The 21,670-nt window shown below is 37.1% G+C and overlaps 1 protein-coding gene across 2 annotated transcripts in view; it reads right to left on the reverse strand.

Moving 5' to 3' along the window:
• Positions 1–1,010: 1,010 nt before the first annotated feature.
• Positions 1,011–21,670, reverse strand: part of ALKAL1 (ALK and LTK ligand 1) — a 35,247-nt gene continuing 14,587 nt past the window's right edge. The window contains exons 3-6 of one of the 2 annotated variants that reach the window (XM_061342801.1): positions 9,327–9,380; positions 5,709–5,789; positions 4,666–4,742; positions 1,016–1,825 (exon numbers count right to left, since the gene is read on the reverse strand). In XM_061342801.1, coding sequence (XP_061198785.1) covers positions 4,678–4,742; positions 5,709–5,789; positions 9,327–9,380 — 200 coding nt within the window. In that variant the 3' untranslated portion in view covers positions 1,016–1,825; positions 4,666–4,677. Of the gene's footprint in view, positions 1,826–4,665; positions 4,743–5,708; positions 5,790–9,326; positions 9,381–21,670 lie in introns of both variants that reach the window. The other variant, XM_061342802.1, reaches the window with a different exon arrangement.

Here is a 21,670-nt window from a genome sequence, read left to right on the forward strand (position 1 = left end):
GCCTGAGCCTCATCCTTTCTCCTCTGGCTGAAGTGTTTGGCTGATAATCCTCCTACAAAGTATGTTACTCACAGAGAAGCAAGGTTATCTATTTCACCATTAAGACACTGGGATTTCGCAAATGCTACTTTATCTTCAACATGAATACTGCCTCCAATGTGAATTACAGTAAGGCTTGAAAACTTTGCTCTTACTGAAAGAAAACGGTGGCAAAAAGTTTGAAAAACAACCATGTTAAGCATAACTACAACTTTTTAGCCAGGTTAGAAACAGCTGCTGTACTATACTATTGCCCAGACAGAACATTATAGTACCTGCAGCTGTTTTGGGTCCAACTGCCTGGTGCACCACAGGGACACAGCAGACCTTTGGTGCTGAAACAGACCGAACCATGTAGAGAAAAAAAAGAAAACCCCTTTGGATAATAACTCAGCTGTTTGTTATTTGACAAGGAATCCCAGGGCAGAGCTTCCCTGCTGTTTTTCAGAGGGAAATATGCTGGCCATTGAAGTTAAAGGTGCTCATGCAGCCCACACTGAGGGAGGACAGAGACAATATCTAATTTGAGGGGACTGGTTTGAATGGTCAGTTAACTATACGAACTGTGGTTTGAATGGTCAGTTAACTAAACGAAAGTGTGCTGTCAGTTACTCTGGACCTGACCATAAATCCTTCACTTAATACCAGGTTCTTTGTAAAGCAATCATATAAGGTTGCAATAAAAGACCTGAGAGAAATGGGTAGCAAATATTATCATTACAATTTGATTTTAAGTAAGAAAGATGCAGCAACTGTGTTTTGTATTCTTCCCAAACAGTTAAGCTTGATATGTCACCAGTCAAATTCATTCATTATACCTCTTGGCTTCATGATATTTAAGTATTTTCTCTTCTACTATGCAATTTTATTACCCCCTTTTCACCCCCACAGGTTTCTGTTACTTACAGCAGGTGCGTGATGTGGCCTTTTTTTGGCATCTCATTCAGTTGAAGAATAAGTATATGAAAAAAGTTTATCATTTGAAAATAAAATGTTTTAAAAACCTAAACCCACAGGTTTGCAGTTCTCAATGGAAAATTATTTCAAATTCACCAGATAAATTCAATTTTTATATTAAATAATTAGCCTCTTAATAAATTTAAATAACCCCTCCTGGAAAAGAGTTCACTTTTATGTCCTTTATTCCACCAAAACTGCATTGCAGTTTTCCAGTCTTTATATTTACATTATTTGCAACTCTTTCCATAAGTGCCAGTACAAATGCAACTGATGACAATCCAGAATAGTCATACAAATGTTCCTGAAAGCAAGGTGCATTTCTGAGCAATTTTTTTTCTGATGTGCAATAAGATATATGTATATATTAACAAAGCTTCATAATATAAAATATCTTCCATGGCAAGTAAAACTTCTCCACTTACAGCTTATTCAGATTTCAGTTACATAGACTTCTGCATTTCAAGTTAGTGCAAATAATGAAAGTAAGAGCCTGAGCAGAATGATGTAAATACAATGGAACAAGAGAAACAGCAAAATTTTACCAACTCCCTGCATATGGTTGAAACATTTAATCAGTATATCATTAGTATTCTTTATATACAATGTATTTAAATAATTGGCTTGTCTGAACTATAGGCAACAAATTTACAAATTAAAATAAAATAATGTTTCACACAAATATGGAATGTCCAACAAATATATGAAAATAAAAAGTATCTAGTAACAAAACGTTGTAAATCAAAAAAAAGTAAAAGATGTCTTCTCTGTCTTGGAAGATTTCAAGGCACTTTCTTGGCAAATCAGAATTCTCTCCTTGGTAAAAAGTCTGCAAAAGAAAAGGATATGCCATTTTTAGAAGTAGCTTCAAAACACAGAGGCAGAGTGCTTAGTATAACTCTGTTTATAAATTACAGTCTCCTGTGGACTGCATAAATCTTAAGATTAACTCCAGAATGCCAGTGGGTCTTGCCCTCCTGCAAACACTAATGAGTTTTGCTGTGGCAAATCCTCAGCATTGATGCTAAGAGGTTTAACGCATAGCAGTGCACGCTGCGGCATCTTACAAGGAAGTTTCCCATAGTTGTGCCTATTTCTACATTCTGGGCTTCATCAAATGCTTTACTTCCATTTGCAAGGATCAGAATTGGAAAAAATACAACCCAACAAATGTCTGAAGGCTGTAAAATAGTGAGCAACCGCTAGGAAGTACGTCTCCTGCACATCAGTTCCGGAGCCGCCGCGGCTCTGAGCAGCCAGCACCCCGGCCTCGGCAGCCTTATCCATGGTGCTGAAACGTCCCGCGGACGCGCCCCCGCCACTCCCGCTCCAGCTACTCCCGCGGGAAATCTGGCTTTTCCCAGGCAATTTCATTTCTAACAGCAACAGACCATGTCTCTTTTTCTTACCCGAACACTTCAAAGACAGGGAGGAAAATATTCGAATAATAGCACTGTAGTTCTTTTTTTTTTTTTTTTTTTAATGAGGAAAACACAGAATATTTTAGTTCATGCAGGAGAAATACTAACTGGTGTCAATTCTTTGAGTGGGAGATCCTCATTCTTCAAGGCAACTGAGAGTCTCCAAGACTCTCTCAAATGTTAAAGCAAAGATAAATTCCCTTACAGTAAACAGTACCTATGACCCTACCCTCTCTAAGCTAGCGTGAGTGTGGTGAGGAATACATCCTCTGTGCTAGAAGATGAAGTAGAAGCAATCACAGAATCCTGCTAGAAATGCAGTGGTTTTGAGAGATGAACATATATAACTCCTGTGCTGCCCTGTCTGTTCGGAGGGAAGAGAGAGAGACTCCTGCCATGCATTCTTCTCAGGAAATGTTGCCATTACAAAAAGATACTGGATATAAGTAAACATGAAGACCTGTGCCTGTCCTATTTCTAGTGGAAAAGATGCTGTCCATTTGGTGAAGGAACAGGGGGAGTGAGCACAGAGGCAGCTGGGATGCAGATACTTGATCACAGTTCTACTTCTTCCTACAATGTTTCCTCCATTTTTAACGGAGAGAAGTGAACAACTTTAACTGAACACAGTACACATGAACTGCAAGTATTGCTTACCATCTAAGCCCTCCCTTCCACACCTGTCATCTTTGAGTGTATTTTTGACAGGCAAATTAGAACACCTGGATTTGCAAATCATAGCAACTTTTGATCCTTTTGTATTTTAAAGATGGAAGTATGAGATAGATGCTTCTGTACTGTGGATATGGAGGCAGATCTTTGACTCACCTTCTTGAAAGAAAAGGAAAAAAAGTACTGGAACACCAAGAAATCTTTATGGAAACTTTGAGCCATGAACCCAGAGGTGTGAAGGGATACAGATGAGGGACAAAAACAGACTAAATAGGTGAAAATGCAGAAAATGAGAAAACTGAGATTTGAAAGAGAACACTGACAAACAACTGGGAATTTAGGCACCTCAAAAAAAAAAAAAATTAAGAAAGTGGACTGAGAAAAGGATTTCTTTCCCTCAGTAAGGAAAGGTAAAGAAGATCCTGACAAAGTAATGGTAGACCTATTCAGCCTCTGGTTCAGCGTCCCTGATATATTCAAAACCATCTGCAATACGTGGAAGGCAAGAGGCCAAACAGGCTGAAAATAGTTAAGAAAAGGAGAAAGAAATTATGTCATTTCTTCTTAGCACTGAAATATTGCCATACTCTTCAAAGCATTTTCTAACAGCCACCAAAATGAATCCCACCTCCACTTGGAAATCAAATCAGCTAACACTGACTCATATCCTACTCTTCCTTTCTTATTCTTGATTAGTATGAATTGAAGTCTTGATGCAGGAAGAAATGACATACACAACTCCCCCAAACTCCAAGCTTGCAGTATTTGTCAGGAGGAGGTGGTGAAAGAAAACCATCTTTGAAGAAATTTAAATAAATTAAGTCACTGATTTTATATATTTCATTGGTCAACAATAACCAGTGAGGTTTTTCAAATCACTGTTGGGAGTGTAACTGTCCTATTGATATTCAAACAACTCAAGAAAACAGCTCACTTGAAGATGTTCCTTCAGTGACAATGCTCTTTAATTAACACATTTAACATGCTATTCATAAACAAGAGTAGTCTGGTTCTTTCCATAGTCTGTTACTTGAAGCCTTTAGCTTTGTCACATCTTCATGTTCAGTTTACTTTCATCACCATGAAGTGGTATTAACCTGGGAGAAGTTCTCAGGAGCATTATTTGGGCACGAAAAGCAGTCTAAAAGATGACCAGGCTATCAATGAAGACTCCATTGTCAGACCTGAGATCAAGACATTTTTGTTCTTCCATGGATAACAAAGCCCTCTTCTGAAAAGCCTGAAATAAAAGTGTTGATGAAGTCCTCACACATTTTTCTTTCACCAACCAAACTCCGTCTTGAAATTCTAAACAGTAAGAAGCCACCCACTACATAATTATGCACTACGGTGCCACAAGTGTGTAACTGTAGGAAATTACAGTGGGACCTACAGAGGTATCTGTGCTTCTTTGTATTTCCATGAGGAACCAGTCAGTCCTTACAGCAATGCCAGAACTGCATGTTGATGCACTCTGTTAATACCACATTTATGTATGCACACCTGATAAAAAGCGTGGAGTAAATCACTAGACAGATCAACAAATAAGAAAATGAGTGGGAAAAATTATACTTACACAGCAAACATCCTAGGACTGTGTACACAAAGGGCTCATTGCTAATCTTGTTAGCAACCTTGCACACCTTTTGTAATCTATAAAACAAAATCACCCACAGCAATAATGAATCTCAGTTGCCAGATACCCTCAAAAACCTGCATAAAATTAATTGTAGATTTTCTACTAGAATTTCAGGCACTGTACACAGTGATACCATTCTCTGATGGATATTCATTAAATGATGTGTGTAAGATGGAAAATTAGATTCTACCTTATCCTAGCCAGAGCTCTAGAGGAAACGTGAGTGAAGCCAATTAACTTTCTACCAGGTAGTTTCCTCCCAAGATGTAGAAGACCAGATTCAACTTCCAACTTTACTTGAAGGAATTTAACTCATTAACTGTGAGGCTATTCTAAGCAGCAGACTGTAAGATAGTTTGAGGTCAGACTCTTTCAAACTTATTTGAACTTTATTTTCCACTTAGAATTAACATAGATGGAAATCCGTATTTACCATGCTTAAGTATATCTTCTAATCATCAGACTGGATATAATAGTGTCCCACTTGCTGTCTCTCTGGTGTCCTTGGTTCAAATGGCCCTTGGAGCCACTACTGTGCTTTCTGATGGAAAGATCTATTTGGTAACAAAATATACTTAGGTGCAATTTTCTTCTCTTGCTTGATAAGTATTTTAATAAAACTTAAAAGAAATTGTGCCAAACAGCAAGAGATTGGATGCTAACCTGTGTTCAGGTCTTCAGGGAATGTTTGTACAGAATATAGCCATGTCAGCAGGAGAGAAAATAATTCATTTTCAGACATCCTATGGTGACTAAGATGTCCCTGAAAGAAAATACCAAACCCCTCTAAAGAGAAAAGAAGAAAAGATCCTGGCTATGATAAGCCTTGATAGCTCTTCTAAGCCTGAGTGCTGGATAAAGTTGAGACAGTTCTGAGGATTTAGCTCTCCTTTTTAGATAAGCAGAACATTTCAGGTTGAATGAAACTCATATTATCTGCTTTGGATTTGGTTAATGTAAAGTATTAAATTACTACTTACAGGCTGGAGTTGAGCAATCCCTTGTGTTGTGATACAGTCGATGAAAGTGCTTGCTACACTCTGATGAAAACGTGACTGGCCCTGTCCAAAAGTAAGCAGGAGTTAATCATAAACCTTCCGTGTCACTGCTTTGCAGCTTCAATTAATGTTCAATCTCTTTTTGGCTAAAATTATATTTAGACTTTTGCTACACCTTAAATCGTTATGATGCAACACAAGTATAACATTGCTACTGAAATAACAGAAAGAAATACTACTGCTGTGCTATTATGCTTATGATCTGAATAACAGAAAAGTGGCCCTTGAAAACGATGGACTGACTGAGCCTTGAAATTCCAAACTTAACAGTAAAAGTTCTTACATCGTGAAAAATAGAACAGTACAACTACAAAGGAGTTTAGTTTGCTCAGCAGACATCAGTGGTCTAATTCAGAAGGAATAATGTAGATGGAATGTGGGTATTATTTCTAAAGATAAATAAATGCAATACTTTAAACAAATAGGAGTTTCCATGCCCTGGAAAGATGAAGTAGTTTCATGTATGAACACTTCTAATTTGCACATAGATGGTTTATGAAGTTCTTAATATACAATGTGGGTGTTGAGGAAAAAAAAAAAAAGATAGCTGAGTAACATCTAGGAACTTGATCTCCTGTTAAACCAGTCCTAAAAAGAAAGGGTTCAGGCATGCAGAGGGCAGCATGTTAATGTCTGGGTCAGGCAAACTCCTGCGTGCCCAGGATGTGCTATCTTTGCGCTTCCTTCTCTGGACATACAGTGTCACCTGTCTGTGTTAATATTTGATAATACTATGTAGCTACTGGTCTCCAAAACATGGCTCAAAGGTAACAAATTGCCAAAGAGCCATTCCGTAATTGCTGATGGTCCTGGGAAGGTATTATTGATGGCATCCAAGTTAGAAAGGAGAGAAAAAATGTAGCAATCGCATCATGTAACCTGCTTAGCAATACTACCATTAGGATGAGTTTCCTGTGATTTGGACAGAAAACACTGACATAAATTGACAACAACGGAACAAGACTAAATTTATTTGCATCCTCTAAATTCAGCGCAAATAGGAACCCTGAATATGAAGATCTTGTTTAAAGCAGAGCTACCAAAGGATCCATAGGAAATACTCTGTGTTAACTAACTTTGCTGTCAGAAGAAGACAGGCTTTTCTGGGCAAAAATTACTTATTTCACAACTTGTAAGGTGGGTTATCAGCCTGGTAAAACATACCAAGCCAACTGTCTCTGGATAGTGGAGCCAAATGACCACAAGCTTGAGAGAAGATTCCTCTCTATAACAGTGAATACACTTGAACATGACACAGATTTTATAGTAGGATGTGGATTTCATGAGATTTTTCACCCACAAAATAAGCTTTTCAGCAGACTCACAAAGCAGCCTTTGCAACTTTGAACTAGAAGATTGTTGCCATTTTTTATCTGAGGGAGCAATTAGGCTCAAGAAAAAGTCTGCAACTTGAAATTTTCCAGGATATATGGAGATAACATCAGCTTTTGTCACTAAGTAAATTCTGTGTCCCTTCAGATAATATATGGTTTTCCACTCTCTTCCCTGCCATCAAAAATAGGCTGTTAATTTTATTTGTGTCTTACAGAGCACCCCGTGTCAGCTGGCTTTTCAAGCTGAATTGATAGATAGCTTTATGAGTCACAAGATTATTTATGATTTTTCCTACAGTTGAGGCCTGTTACATATGGTTCTTATTTAGCTTTAAAATGCGTCTACCATTCTTGGCATACTAAAAGTGTACAATAATTTTCTCAACCCTGAAACTGTAAAGATAACGTTGGCTTCCCCTTGTCTGCTTTTTCACAACTTCATTAGTTTAGAATGTTCTAACTCTTGAACTAGTAAGGACTATAACTGAACAGTTTACTTAACTAAGGTTGATAGAAAAAGGATTACAGGATTACAGTTTGAATAGAATAAAGAAAACCAAAGTTAGGCTGTATTTTAAGAAAACGCCTACAGATTACAGGATTCAATAAAGCTGTGAAAAAGAGGCAGAAAAGCCCATCACTGAAGATTTCAAGAGCATATTAAGGAAAAAAAAAAGGCAAAAAGATGTAGGCACAAATTCTGAGCCAACAAAGAAATAACCTGTAAGAATTTTGAAATTAATCTGCTTTACTTATTAATTCCAGCTAATGTTAGTCAAATAATTTCAGCAATTTTGATGGCAACTACTCATGCAGAGAAGGAGCATCTATTTAATGAATGGCTCCAGGCCTTCAAGTATTTTTTGCTCTTTTTTCTTTTCTATGATTTAGTATTCTCAAACACCTTTTGCAAAACTCATGGTTGTTTTTCACTGCTGTTTTTGAGTAATGAAATTTGTTCTGTATTCATTATTTAGCTTCCCCAGATTCTTATGTTGAGGTTTTTATGGTAGCTGAGCAGTTTTGCAAAGTTGCAGATGAAAAGGAAATGGATTAAGTACTAATGTAAGCAAATCTTTATGTCTGTCCTTCCCAGAAGAGGAATTTTCAGTATTTCTGTGCTACATAGGATAGCATAGTTTGAATCTCTATGTTCTTCTCATTTCTTTCTCATATGGACTGGAAATAGTAAACTTCATGAGTACTTTTGTTTACTGTTAAGAGTGAAGGGCCAGCTGGGTCTGGCATGTTTCCTGTAAATGCTGTTAGGCTGTGGCTGGCAGAAAGATCCTTTAAAAGTTGTGTTTATCTTACAGGTTTGAGGACACCTTCCCCATGCAAAAAAAAAAACCCAAAAGTTCATTTCTTTCTTGCCAAGGACTCTCTGAAATTTCCAGCAAAGAGGAAACACATAATTATTTCCAATTTTCTTTTTCATGCTCCAACTGCACCCAGTTCTCTAGTTTTTAGTTTCAGTAACCCCAATAATGTTGAAAATCACCAACAGATTTGCAGAGTCATACTTTGAGACCTTCACTTTTATGAATTACAGAATATTTGGAAGTGGAGAGTAAAGAATGAGTGCAAGCATCTTGCTGTTGATAACTCTCTTTACATACATTCAAAGGGTACAATATTTTTCCCAGTAGTTACCGAGTCCGAAAGGTAAGTACATTATACAACTCCAACCGTTTTTAAGTGCTTGACTGTAATCATAATAAACTTTCACATTTGAAATAGCAAATTATTTTTCTGTTAATTTGATTTACGCTGATTTAACCTTTCCCTTGGTAAAACAAGTGTCCATGTGTTTAAATCGTAAGAAAGAAGACAAAAAGTGTTTCCCTGATATAGTGAAAATTTCAATGGCCACATAGGTCTGTTTCTGAAAGATACATGCAGTCCAATGAGAAGTTTTAAAATTAATGAACATGAAAATAAATATGCCAAGCAACAATAAGACAATAAAAATGAAACAGTAAGTTTTACCTTACCATGTTTTGAAAGTTATTTTAAGCTAGATTATTCAAAGAGACACTCAAACCTCAATGTAATTAGGGTTGTTTAAAGAATCCTAGCCCTAAAATATGCAATTTAACTTCTCAAAAGTTAAACTTGGTGCAGAACATCAAAAAAATTAATGTGACTCTTCTGGTTACTTAGAATATGTATATATATGAAAATTAAGAGCAAGCAGCTGCCTTACCTGTAAAATGTTTTATGAACTTGTCTTTTAGAGTGGAATCTCTTGGAAAAATTTCTGAGGAGAGAAGAAAAAAAATGTATCTGTGTAGTATAGAAATTACAGTAAAAGCCATGAAAGCATAGTATGTCGAGATGTCTGCTGTAAAGAGACCAAAGAGCTTCCCAAATTAACAATGAAATTAAGAGGGAGAGGGCTGGTGGTGTTAACATAATGAAATGTTCCAGGCAGTTCACAGATCAATACCAAATGGTCAACCTACAACACACTATCTGATATAACTTCTGCACATCTTAGGTTCTGAATTGGGCTATGACTTTAGAAAGACCACAAACAATATAAGTAAATCATCAAGTTATGACAAATATTTGAGTACCTGAACAAATTATGTAAAATACCTTGATAAATGAAAACCAAATACGGTCTTTTGGGTTTTGAAATAACAAGTACTTGAACAGAAATGTCTCCTACAGAGCAGCTTAGATAAGGGCCATGCATATTTTCTTTGCACTATTAATCAAAAAGTAGTACTCCTCTCCTGTGAAAACTGCTGTGAATTTTAAAATATTCCCTTTCCATACAGGTATTTTTTCCAAAAAGTACAAGAGAAAGTACAAGTCTTGTAACACCTGAGGGACTTCAGCAGAACAGAACTGGAGCTAACAAAAAAAAACCCTGTACTTTTTTTTTTGCAATGGGACGCTGCCTCTGGCTTACAGCAGAAACTTTTGATGCAAGTAAATATTCCCAGAAGTAGTTCAGCTCCCCTCAATATCATAAATTTTCCACTGGAAAAGTGGAAATATTTAAAAAATTATTGGGTAACTGCAGTTATTACTTCAGACAGTAACTGCACATAACAGTTGCATGTTGTGTTAAATTCAAAAGAAATACCTTCCTTAACACTAATACAAGGAACATGATTAACTTGTAGTATTAGGACTTGCAGCTAAATATATTTATTCACTGAAAATATTTCCTTACCACTAATGTAATTTTGAACAGTTTTATTCTCCTACTTACTTTTTTTTCCCAGTTAATTCCCCATCTGAATTAACATTTAGATCAGAAGAAAGCAAGTTCCCATTCATCCTATAGGAAGATGTTGGTTATCTGACAAAATAAATTCAAACCATAGGCTTTAGGCAGTTTCTCAGAGGTCACATAAGTGTATTTTAAGGCTGGGATTTTAATCTAAAATGCTGTTAAGCTGAAAGTCTTACTGCAACTCAGTCAGGTTAGGCTGGGTTAGTTAAGATTCCTTGAAAATCGCAGTTTTAACTAACTTGTTTCCTTACTGCAAATGAAGTACCACCCTTTCTCCACCAAGCTTAGAATTTTACTGACATGAAATGTCAGGTAGTTTAAAATTACACAAAATGAAGCATATGAAAAGCCAAAATTGTGAAACAATCTGAGTGAGTTTTGGTGAGATGCCTCAAGTGGACCAGTACTGATGAATAACTGAAGTCTGGTGAAGGTTGGGCTAGGAACAGGCTATTGTTGCTCTGACAAAGAACATTTAGACCCCTTCAGAACATTTAGTTCTTTCAAAGTCTGTAGAATTTGCTATGGGAACAGTAGCTGCCTTTTGCCCCATAAAATTATTTAGGAAAAGTCTGTAATAAAGTATACAGCCAAAACACCAGCCCTAAATGCACAGGAGGTAAAACAGGATAATGGATTTGATACTCAGGCAAGGAGCTAGGCATTGCAAGCATAAAATTGCAGCTGCAGCTGTATCAGTAAGCCTGAGAAGGAGTGCTGCAGGGTCTGCTTCCCACGAGTAGTCTACATCAGCCCAAGGTTCACACCAGCCTGGCTACGCCTGTCCCAATAGGGAAAACTAGGTCAGTCGTGTGTTAGAAAGTGGCTGAATAATATTGACTGCGTGCCTGCTCCTCCCCTGCTGTGGCTGCCATTCCTCCAGGCAGCAATCAGCTTTTCAACATGTGCCCACGTTTCAGCTTTCTTCAAGCGTTCATTTTCTTCATAATACAGTGCATTTGCTTGGTCAAACACAATCAGTAAGCCCTAGCCCTCCACAAAGACAACTTAAGCTCATTTGTATAAAAATCACGGGCAGCACAGGTTACTGAAACACTTCAGTCCACTGGTTCTAACAGCAGGGGCAACTCTAACTGAACTATGAACTGCCAACGCAAAGCACAGCAATTTTCTCTCGTCTTCCAGCAGCATAGCTAACCCCTCCTATCTGTACACTCCAACTGTGAGGCTGAGGTCTCAAAGGACTTAGTATTTCTATCAAACTAATGAACATCTTTTTTGCATAGAATATGTATCATTCACTTCTGACCAGATCACACTACATCGAACAGCAGGATCTCAAATCCATATAGGATGTTTTTATAAAGTGAAAGATCATTATGATAAAACCTCTATGCTAGTTTTCCCTGGCATCTAACAAGCTCATAGTTACTGCAGTCATATTTCATGTGCTATCTATCATTTATTAAGACAGATATTAATTAATATCCGTTCTCACAATGTATGCTCACATCCTCACAATGCAAGTTAAATACCTTTGACATATTAATTTCACAAAGGAAAAGCAGAAACATGAATATAATAAGACAGATTGGCAAAGCATTACTAAAATTAAAACACTTGAAAGTCACACTGGGCAAAACCACAAAAGAATTTATTCAATCCATTCTTGCCTCAGGACTGTGTTACAAAAACTAGTAAAATGCAGAAAGTATAAAACCCATGGGATACAGGAACTCACTGGTTTTAATCAGTGGGGAGAATATTTGGATGGTAACAGGCCTTGCAAAATCTGCATTGCTCCAGAGAGAGTATATCTGAGATAAAAGGCACTTGTGCTATCTATCCTGGGTTCAATCCTCAGTATATTGAAGTTTATAATCATAAGTAATATTAGTTTCTTAATTTTTTTCTTACGGTTTCTTTCTCATTTACATTAGGACCTTTATGTCTGTCCTTAGGTAACTACTCATCTGAGACAAAATGCTCCCATTTTACACCCCTTCCACAGACAGCAACAGCCATAGACGACCATTAAATGGTGCTAGGACCTATTTGCTACTGGATCTTCTATCTAAAATGTTAAGAATACTTATAGCAAAATCAGAGAATCATAGAATCAGAGAATAGTTAGGGTTGGAAAGGACCTTAAGATCATCAAGTTCCAATCCCTGCCATGTGCATGGCCACCTCACACTAGACCAATGTCACCCAAGGTTCTTGTCCAACCTAGGGACAAGACAAATTTAGGGAGTTTTTCAGCTCTGCTTGTCAGACAGAATAGTTTATACTGCAAAGTTAGTTCTAAACCATTGATACTGTTAATTTTCTCAGATGTGTTTGAGTTTTATCCCATGCTGAGATAAATGAGATGTGGAGGAGAGACAGCAAGGTCTGAGCTAAGAAGCAGTGAGCCACAGGTGCTCTGGCTCCCCACTCGTGCATTTTGTTGTGAACATTCCAGAGCTGTTAAGCTAATTCCTTAGAAAATTATTCTGCACAGTTTTCAGTTATTCAGCACCTGGTAGCTGACACAAATGTTTAATTTTCACTAATATGGACACAATTGCAGAGAAGTAGATGACTAAATAAAGCACAGCCCTGGGCTCAGGCATGAGCTCAACCTGCAATGTAAGACACAGTTGCTTCACCTTGGATGAGGCTTTTCACCTTTTTGTGCTTTCAGTTTCTCTGTGTTTTGTCTGTTCTGACTGTAAACCTGTGACAGCAGGTGCTGATTTTTACCCTGTATTTGCACTGTCTCCAGCACCATGTCACCATTATTGTGCCAGGAAAATTCATGTCCTGCTGGATTATAAATAACAAGAGCTGTATTCGCAGCACTGAAGCCAAATCCACACAACAGTTTGTTGGCTTGGCCATGAAAACTCCACATGCTCAGGTGATATCAACTTGGCATTAAAAATCACAATGTCAATTGAGGCAGCCTTTGCTTATTTTTAGCTTATTCAGAGAAGCAGTGTACATCAGCCAGCAAAAAATTCCTCCTGCTCTTGCTCTAGTGCACATCTACACCAGGGGGGATCTACAGTGTCTCGCTGCAGGCTGTACCATAGGCAAGCACAGGAAATGCAAAGCAGCACTGTGTTGGTCAGGTCCTTTAATCTTTCTATGTAAGAAAAACACAAATCTTCATCAATAGTCTCTTTTTTGTAAGAATATTCATGCACCTGACAAAAAATTGACAATTACAAAATGCAAAGCAATTTTTCCCCGATTACTTAAAAAACAAACCCCAAACTTATAAAACATTTGTAGAAAACTCCTCCATGGCAGGTAAATGTTTCAGAAAACAGAAGTGTGTTCGAAAAAGCCATAAAACCAGAAATTACACCAGTTACCACTATACACTGTCTGCTACCTAAATTATATCTGCCAGATTTACTTGTAGGTGTTAATGTCCCCCCTGCAACACATTTCAAGTATTTAAAGCTTAGCATTTTTAGACAGGTTTAATAATTATCCATTTTTCTGAATATCTATTGTTATTTACAATATCCACTGTACATTGTACAACATTTCTTGAAATGAATGTCTCAGGATGGATTAACGGGCATTCCTTGGTTTTAGGCCCTTCAAGAAGTTACCCAACAGAGACAGGCAGTTCAAATTATTATAACTGTGCAGGAATTTGTTTACAATATAATGTTTAGTCCAAGATGTAGTCAACAGCAATGACAATATATCATACTATATCTTACATGATCTGATTTGGGTTTTATTCACTTCTAAAGCTATTTTGAATTAATGGAATTGTCTGTTCTTCAGAAGGAGCGGTACTTTAGAAATAGTCTTCTTCCTTTGCTTTTTATTCTTCTTTCCTAGTCATACTTTCTCTTACTTTATAATCCTTTCCAAGCCAAATAATTTTAATACAAAGCAATACGTCTCAGCAAGTACTGCATTACCAAACTTGTGATAGATTTTAACTAGGCTAATTGCCTAAATTTTGCACAACTGTGACACATACATCATTAAGATGAAAATCTTAATTCCCATGTATTTTGTTTAAAGTTATTTTATAACTATGGCATTTAGAAAACTAATGTGTTGTGCAATTTCTGTAAAAAGAAGAAAACTGTCAGCAGTAAGATGCAGCTGACTCTTCTATTACAAACACAGATGCAGGCTTCTAAAAATATTGGTTTAGCGTGAAATTAGCATGTGATTTTTTTTTTTTTCTTTAAGTCATTTCATGCCATGAAACCATTTACAGCGCAGTATGTGTTAATAAAGTTTTAAATAAAAGTGACATTTCAAAGGACAAGACTCCCCAAAGCTTCAACTTAAACAAAGGCTACATTTGTTCATAGTAAAGGAATAAATCTTGCAGTGGTTGAAATACCATGCTTCTACAAATATTGGAACATTGTCAGCAAAACTATTTGAGTACTTATATAGAGAAGTCTCATTTATTTGGATAGAGCTTTTCTTTGGTAGAAACTCTCCACAGTGCCTGAAGACGGCAACCTTTTTCTAACTGTGACAATACCACAAGGTGAAACAGCAGTAGGTTTGCAATATCCAGATGGACTTAGTTTACACACACACATGCAAAAAAAATGCATGGTGATAAAAGTAATAGCAAAACCTTTCAAATGTAAATTCATAAAGAAATTGGTAAGGTGTCAGAAGAATTTAAGCAGCAAACTAGACTGAACAAGAGAAAAATACCCAAGTAAAGCAATGTAATAGAAAGATGAGTGAATGGAATGATACTGCAATGTCAAGATGAAAGTATAATTGAAAGCATAATTGAATCAAAAATATATGAAATATTTACAAAAGCTATGCTAAAAAAAATCACCACAAACCATAACACAAAATATATTCAGAAATTTTAATGACCCAAACCATCCTTCTTCTGTATCTGTGATTTAATTTACATCTGTAATAATTCCTATAAATGTTGAGAAAGGATGTACTGCCTCAGTTAAAAAACCCAAACAAACAGGTTTTGCTCAAAATCAACAAAATAGAAAACAGTGCAATGATAAGGCATCCAAGTGGAGACAAAAATGTTAACATTCATTGTTAAGAGTACATTATGGTGTTGAGCAAAACATAGGTACTTGACTACAGTGTCATACATGGGAATCCTATAGTAAAATACAGTGTGAATAAATAGAGCATCAAGCATGCACCTAGAGACCTGACCCAGGCATTCCTGCTAAAGGTAGACAGAAATATGTGGTCACGGCTGTGGGCAACTGTCAGAGGGATTCAATCCCACTCCCTGGCTACGGAGCTTGTCAGACAGTGGTTTCACAGTGCTCAGGAGAACGGCTCCTAACACCACCCGCAGCAAGAAGAGCTGAAGCAATTAACATATACTTCGTTCTTCAGCACTCTGACCAATTTAAAGGGTTTAATCTCCTACTTTCATTATTCTACTTTGACTGTGACCAGGTTGCACAAAACTCCTATTTCAGGACTTAGGGCTTGTCAAAGTTCTTACATGTAAAACTGATGATTTCCAGCAGCTTTGGTCAGAATGGTATTACTTTCTGTTCTACAAACAATGACCATGTTAATATAGATTGAAATGTTTCTCTAGATCCTCATGTGGTGTCTCATACAGCAGAGAAAGAGAGTATATACTGTTGAAAATGTGTGACAGTTGTATTCCCTACTCGGGCACCATCAATCGATTCTGGGGTCCGTCCAAGAGTTCTTGAAATTCTTAGGACAAATTTGTGGTTGTGCTAAAACAGTTCACAGACTGATATATTTAATGCATTTTCTATTGCAGTTTCCCATAGGGAGGCAAGAAAAAACACTGCTTTGTGTTAACAGAGAGAAACTTCTTCCATCATTAACATCATAAATCATTAAACATTTTCTATTATTTGTGTTAGAAATAACTGCCATATGAGAAAATATGTACTTAAATGGTGCAATTTAATTCTCTTAGCCTCCTCATCTGTGGTTTCTACCATATAAACTGTATTTCTGCTTTTGTTCTTTTTCCTCCTGTTTTACATAATTAAAAGATTTATAATGATTTCTAATTGTCTTAGTAATTTGTTTGCTTATACACACTCACACACACATGCACACACTGCTTTCCCCCAACAGATCTGCAATTCATTCCTTTAGACAAGGGAAAATATCTATTTCTGTGTGCAGCATTCCGAGATGTCACTGTGTTACTACTCCTGTTAAGTAACACACACAGTTCCCACTTACTGAATACTTTTATTTTGAGACTGTGATGTGTACATACTAAGTTCCACGGGGCATAGATGGAAAATGAGTCAATGCCTCAGACAGACACATTCCTTTCTGTATGTAATACTGCTGTTTGAAATTCAAACCTGACCGGATTCTTCCAAGCGCTTTCTATCCCTGTCTGCTCCAGCAGGTGAAAAATCTGGTATCTTAGTATTTTCTGAAAAAAAAAGAGACTTAAATAAACCCCCAAAAAGCCTCAAATAAACCCCCAAATCCACACTGCTTAGTTGCAGAGATGAGAGCGTCTGCTCAACAGAAAATCATGAATTAATCTACAACTGCATACCACTGCCATCTACTGAATGTAGAATATGCTGAAAGTGCTCATGCATACCTTTGTGCTCTGAGAGTAGTTTACTAGGCTTCCCATTTACTCCATCTAACAGCAGCCCTTTCAGTTCTCACAACACATTGTTCTCTAAAGCTTAAGGGTTACAAATAGGGTGCAATTAAGAATTCATAATAAATGACTTGGACAATTTATCTTCTGCTTCACTAAAAGCAGACATAAACAGTATTCTAATTTCTTTGGATTTATTTGCCATCCCTAAAATCCTTGTTCAGTATTTCAACTTTAGTTATAGAGACTATTTGGAAGGCACATTGTGATATATGATTGTACCTCATTAGTCAAGTCCTAAAATGCTAGTTCTGCTGCCACATCAAATAAATGCTTCCATGCTTATTTACTTGTCCAGGTTTGAAATGGTGCTTCTAAGGATACTTAAACTAGTGACTGAACGTTTACTTTCCCTGATACTCATTCCAGCAATATTTTTCTGATGTGAGCATGGCAAATACTACTCCTTTTAAATGCTGAGTAACTGATACATCCTCAAATTCCCCTTAACTTTAGTTATGAATACAATAACTGGCATTATATATATAAAATTAAATGCCTTTATTCTTCAACATTCATCAGAAACTTGAGCAATAAAGTGGGCTGTGACATCAAGTCAATTTAGAAGTACAATGGTATGACCCCAAAGAGAAAGCCTAAAAGTGTCTGCTTTCATTATGGCTGATAAAGTTTACATTGTCAGTAACCACTGGTGAGATCACTACATTAAAGAAATCAGTGTAATTCTTAACTGTACAAAAAGATGAGCATAAAAGGAAGCATCAGCTTCCAAAATTTAAGTCTGCCATTTAGTCACAATTACTATTTTTACCTTTCTTCACTCTGCCAATTCATCACATATACTACCAACCACTCAGTCTTATCCCAGAGTCTCTACTCACCTATGTCATATCTCTCTTACTCACCCTTGTAAACCTTACCTACATCAGCTGCTCTCTTAAACCCGGGGGGGATTCATATTCACAGGACAGTCATAGGATAGTAACCACAATCTATTTAGCTCTACCAAAACTGCAGTATTTCAAATACTAAACATTAAAAAAAATGCATAAAATATTGTACTAAGGGATTCCTGACAGTAAAAACAGATAAGGACACCTTTTGCAAACCATAGTAAATTGAAAAAATGAAGACATTAAAAACATATAAAGAGCAAAGGCATACTGCTTTCCTAATTTACCATGCCTTGTTTTTGTCTGAAGCACTGTATGTTTATATGTCCTCATAACATTTGTTTGATGGATTGACATTTGTGCACCACAGTTTGGAGTGCATTTGAAGTATTTCAAATTTTTAGTTCTTCGTCCTTTGTTTGGAATGGAATTAGTTGGGTTTGTTGGGTTTTTTTAGATTTCTATAAATAGTCTTGAAGTAGTTTGAAGTGTTGCCTTTTTATAGTGAAGAGGGTCAAATTCCACTCTTACTGATGGCTGTGTAGCCCCCCTCACTCATCAATAGTCATTGCAAGGAAAGGGGCTTTGGACCCTCATATTTTGCTGTATTATTATTACAGAGACTTTAGATGGGTACCAAAAAAAAACAGATTACTAACTTCAGACCTTGATTTCAGTTGGATTTATAGCCTTTATTTAAGTCATGGGGCAGTAAACTTTAGCAACACTGTTATAAATAATATGGAAGATTCTGTACATACTATAATATAAATAGTAACACAAAAAAGCAAGGCTAATGTGACTTGGACCTTTCTTCAAGAAGAAAAGAGTATTTATTTATCTCTGCTATGTAATAAACAGGCAAGACAAGTCTTAGCTAGGCACATTTCAGTTTTTTGAAAAGGTTATGAACAAGATTCTAGGATATGTTGGCTGAAATAGCACATGACTGGATTTAATAAACAAGTTCAAGCCATATGATTCTAAGTATAAAATACTAGCTTTAATCAGAAAAACCTATCTTACTTATGTTCTATGTGCTATTATGCCCATTGGGGTATGGCCCATGAACACTTAGGAGGGAGGAATTTCTCCTGGAATCCCTACTACTCCTGTCTCCATGGAGTTCTTTTAATTAAATGTGCAGTCTTACCTAAAAACTATGGAAGCTTGTAAATATATGATGATGAGCCACGTAAAATGCACTCTTTTACCCCGAGAAGAAATGTATTTGTTCTCTGTAGTGTTTCATTCCTAACTCCCTCATTCTTTGTTTACTGCAAATCATTAAATGCAGTTAGTTTCTGAATTAATTCAACTAAATTCATTCAAATTACAAAGAAGTACATGAGATTAGAAGTTTAATGTCTCAAGCTCCTTGCTGCATTTCTAGCACAGGGTAAATCCATATGTAACAACCTACTGATTCAGCTAGTTTTTATGAAAAGAATGTCCATTATCTGGCTGCTTTGTGGATGTGTCAGATTGCAAAACACTGCTGCTTTCAGGAAAAGTCATTAAACTCTGGTGTACATCATGAGACAAGATAACTTTTAAAACAGTCCCCTCTTTTTCAAGTTTCTTTTTCCAAAAGACCAGAACCACAATTGTGATGCTGCCTCAAAAGGAGTTACATGCTCCTTCGTATTCTAAATTTTCTTTACTGCTTCAGTTTTCTCTCCATTCACCTATGGTAGAACATGAATGAAAGTGAAGTTTGTCCTCTTTTTTTTAAGAAAAAGAGACCATTAGTCCCATAAATCTTGTACCTCTCTACTGGATCTCACAGGACATAACGAAAGCAGAGCACCCAGTCAAAAGCTCCTATTAAGCATGCATTGCTATCAAACAGGATTTTACTTCCCTGTGCTATTAAAGCTAGCATCACAGCATTCAGGCCAACCCTCCCAAGCACAATCTATGGTAGACGTGTTTTCTTTCATGAAAGTGAATGGAGCTGAAATGACAAAGTCCTCTGAGACAAACTTTTGTCTCTAGGCTTTTTTATGCTTCAGATGAAATCAGTCCTTTAACAGAAACTTTCACAAAATCAAAACAGTAAGAGCAAACAAAGCAAATACATGCACTAACTTTACTTGAGTTTGCTTTTTTCCATTATGCTGCTACTTGGGAAGAATACAGAAGATCTTTCCTTCATAACTCAGCTTCCAACTTGAACTTACAGGGCCATATTTGAGACAACACAACTGCTCATGTTGCCTCAGTTTCCCACTCCCTGTGATCTGCATTACTGCATCACACAAAAGCGAAAGCACCTGTGGGAAGAGGCTGAAAAACACATGTAGAAGAGAACAAAAGTAGTAGAAACAGGTGTGGAAGCGTATGATGTTCATTTTGTATCACTTGGGGCACCTACATGGGGTACACGGCACAGGACACCTATTTATCATTCCTACTTTCACCCATACTTAGGACAATGCTTCAGAAGCTATGGATGAAAACTAATTTTAACTATTTTGAACTATGTCACTCCAGTAGCTTTAGCAGCACAAAAGTTGACTCGTAGTCATGGGAGAGTGATAAAGACCTGTTCACATCCATGGGGACCCAGGCAGCCACTGTCCCTTCTCTTCCTGGATGAGGCCTTGCTGCTGCCCAGGCACTGCATTTTGCTTTCTCCCCTCCCTTGAAACTCTACTGGGCCTCCTTGCCTTGGCTGGTGTCTCCGGAGCTGTGAGTGGCAACAGAGATTGACAGGAATAGTTAGCATTGATTGTTGCTATGAAGACAACATCACGAACAGCAATTCCAGGGAGGCCTTCCTACTACCTCAGCAGAGCAATGAGTATTTACGGCCCGAAAGGGGGTGCCATCCTCCATATAGTTCAACACCCTCCTCAAGGGCAACAGATTATCCCTAGCGTTGGCTGCTCCAAGTCTGTGCACTAAACTATGGGAAGGACATAACATGATGCTGGAGGGATCTAACTCATCTGAGCTGCAGAAGAAGCATTTAATCATGTCTGAAGTATAGGTGGACAAGGGAGGGGGAGGATAGTTTTTCCCTGATGTGAACTACTCAGGTTTTTTAATACTGAGTATAATATATAATGTTATACACCTTCTCTCCCCCTCAATCTTTGATTTTTCTTTGCTTAACTCACAATTTGTCACGGGAAAGCAATTGCTTGCAAAGTGCACAGGAAAAGCACACCTTGTTTCTGGTTAAAAAACTGAAGTAATGGTATTATCATCGTGAGCTTGGAGAGGCTGAACCCTGGCTGGCCAGGAGACAGAGATGCTTTCCATCCTCTGAATGCAGAAACCACAACCTAAAAACTTTCCTATCTAAATTAGAATATTCCCCACAGTATCTTCTATGTCCAGAAATATAAGTAATTTCTGTATGCTCCATTCATTTATAATGTCATCAGTTACAACAGTCATTCATCATACAGCCAGAATTTGTAGAAATACATATCAGTCTGTAAACTGGCTGTAGATCTTTTCAAAGATCTTTCTTTCTGTCACCTGCCTATCAGTATTTCACCCTGTCAGCAGAACTATGTGAAGGCTCTTACTCAGATAAGTAAAATGTACTTCCAACTGCACATGAATTCTCCCAGAATCTTTCTTCCTGAATGTAAGATTGTCAGTCAGCTCCAAGTGATTTAATTTCAGTTGTAGCTAAACAACCTTTTCAAGTTTTCAGTCTTTCTTCTGATAGTTTCTTCACTCCTGAAAAGCCTTCATGATTAAATCGGGAGGTATGGGGGGTATTTTATAGAGATTTTTAAAATGCTGAAGGAAACATGCATTAGCGTAGTGGGAAGAGAAAAAAAAAATGCTTTATTTACTTCTATTCATAA

Source organism: Neopsephotus bourkii, unplaced genomic scaffold (genome assembly GCF_033783945.1).
Source record: "Neopsephotus bourkii isolate Nb327-2 ecotype Australia unplaced genomic scaffold, CSIRO-AGI_Nbou_v1 NB_1820, whole genome shotgun sequence".
In the NCBI taxonomy this organism is placed as follows: Eukaryota; Metazoa; Chordata; class Aves; order Psittaciformes; family Psittacidae; genus Neopsephotus; species Neopsephotus bourkii.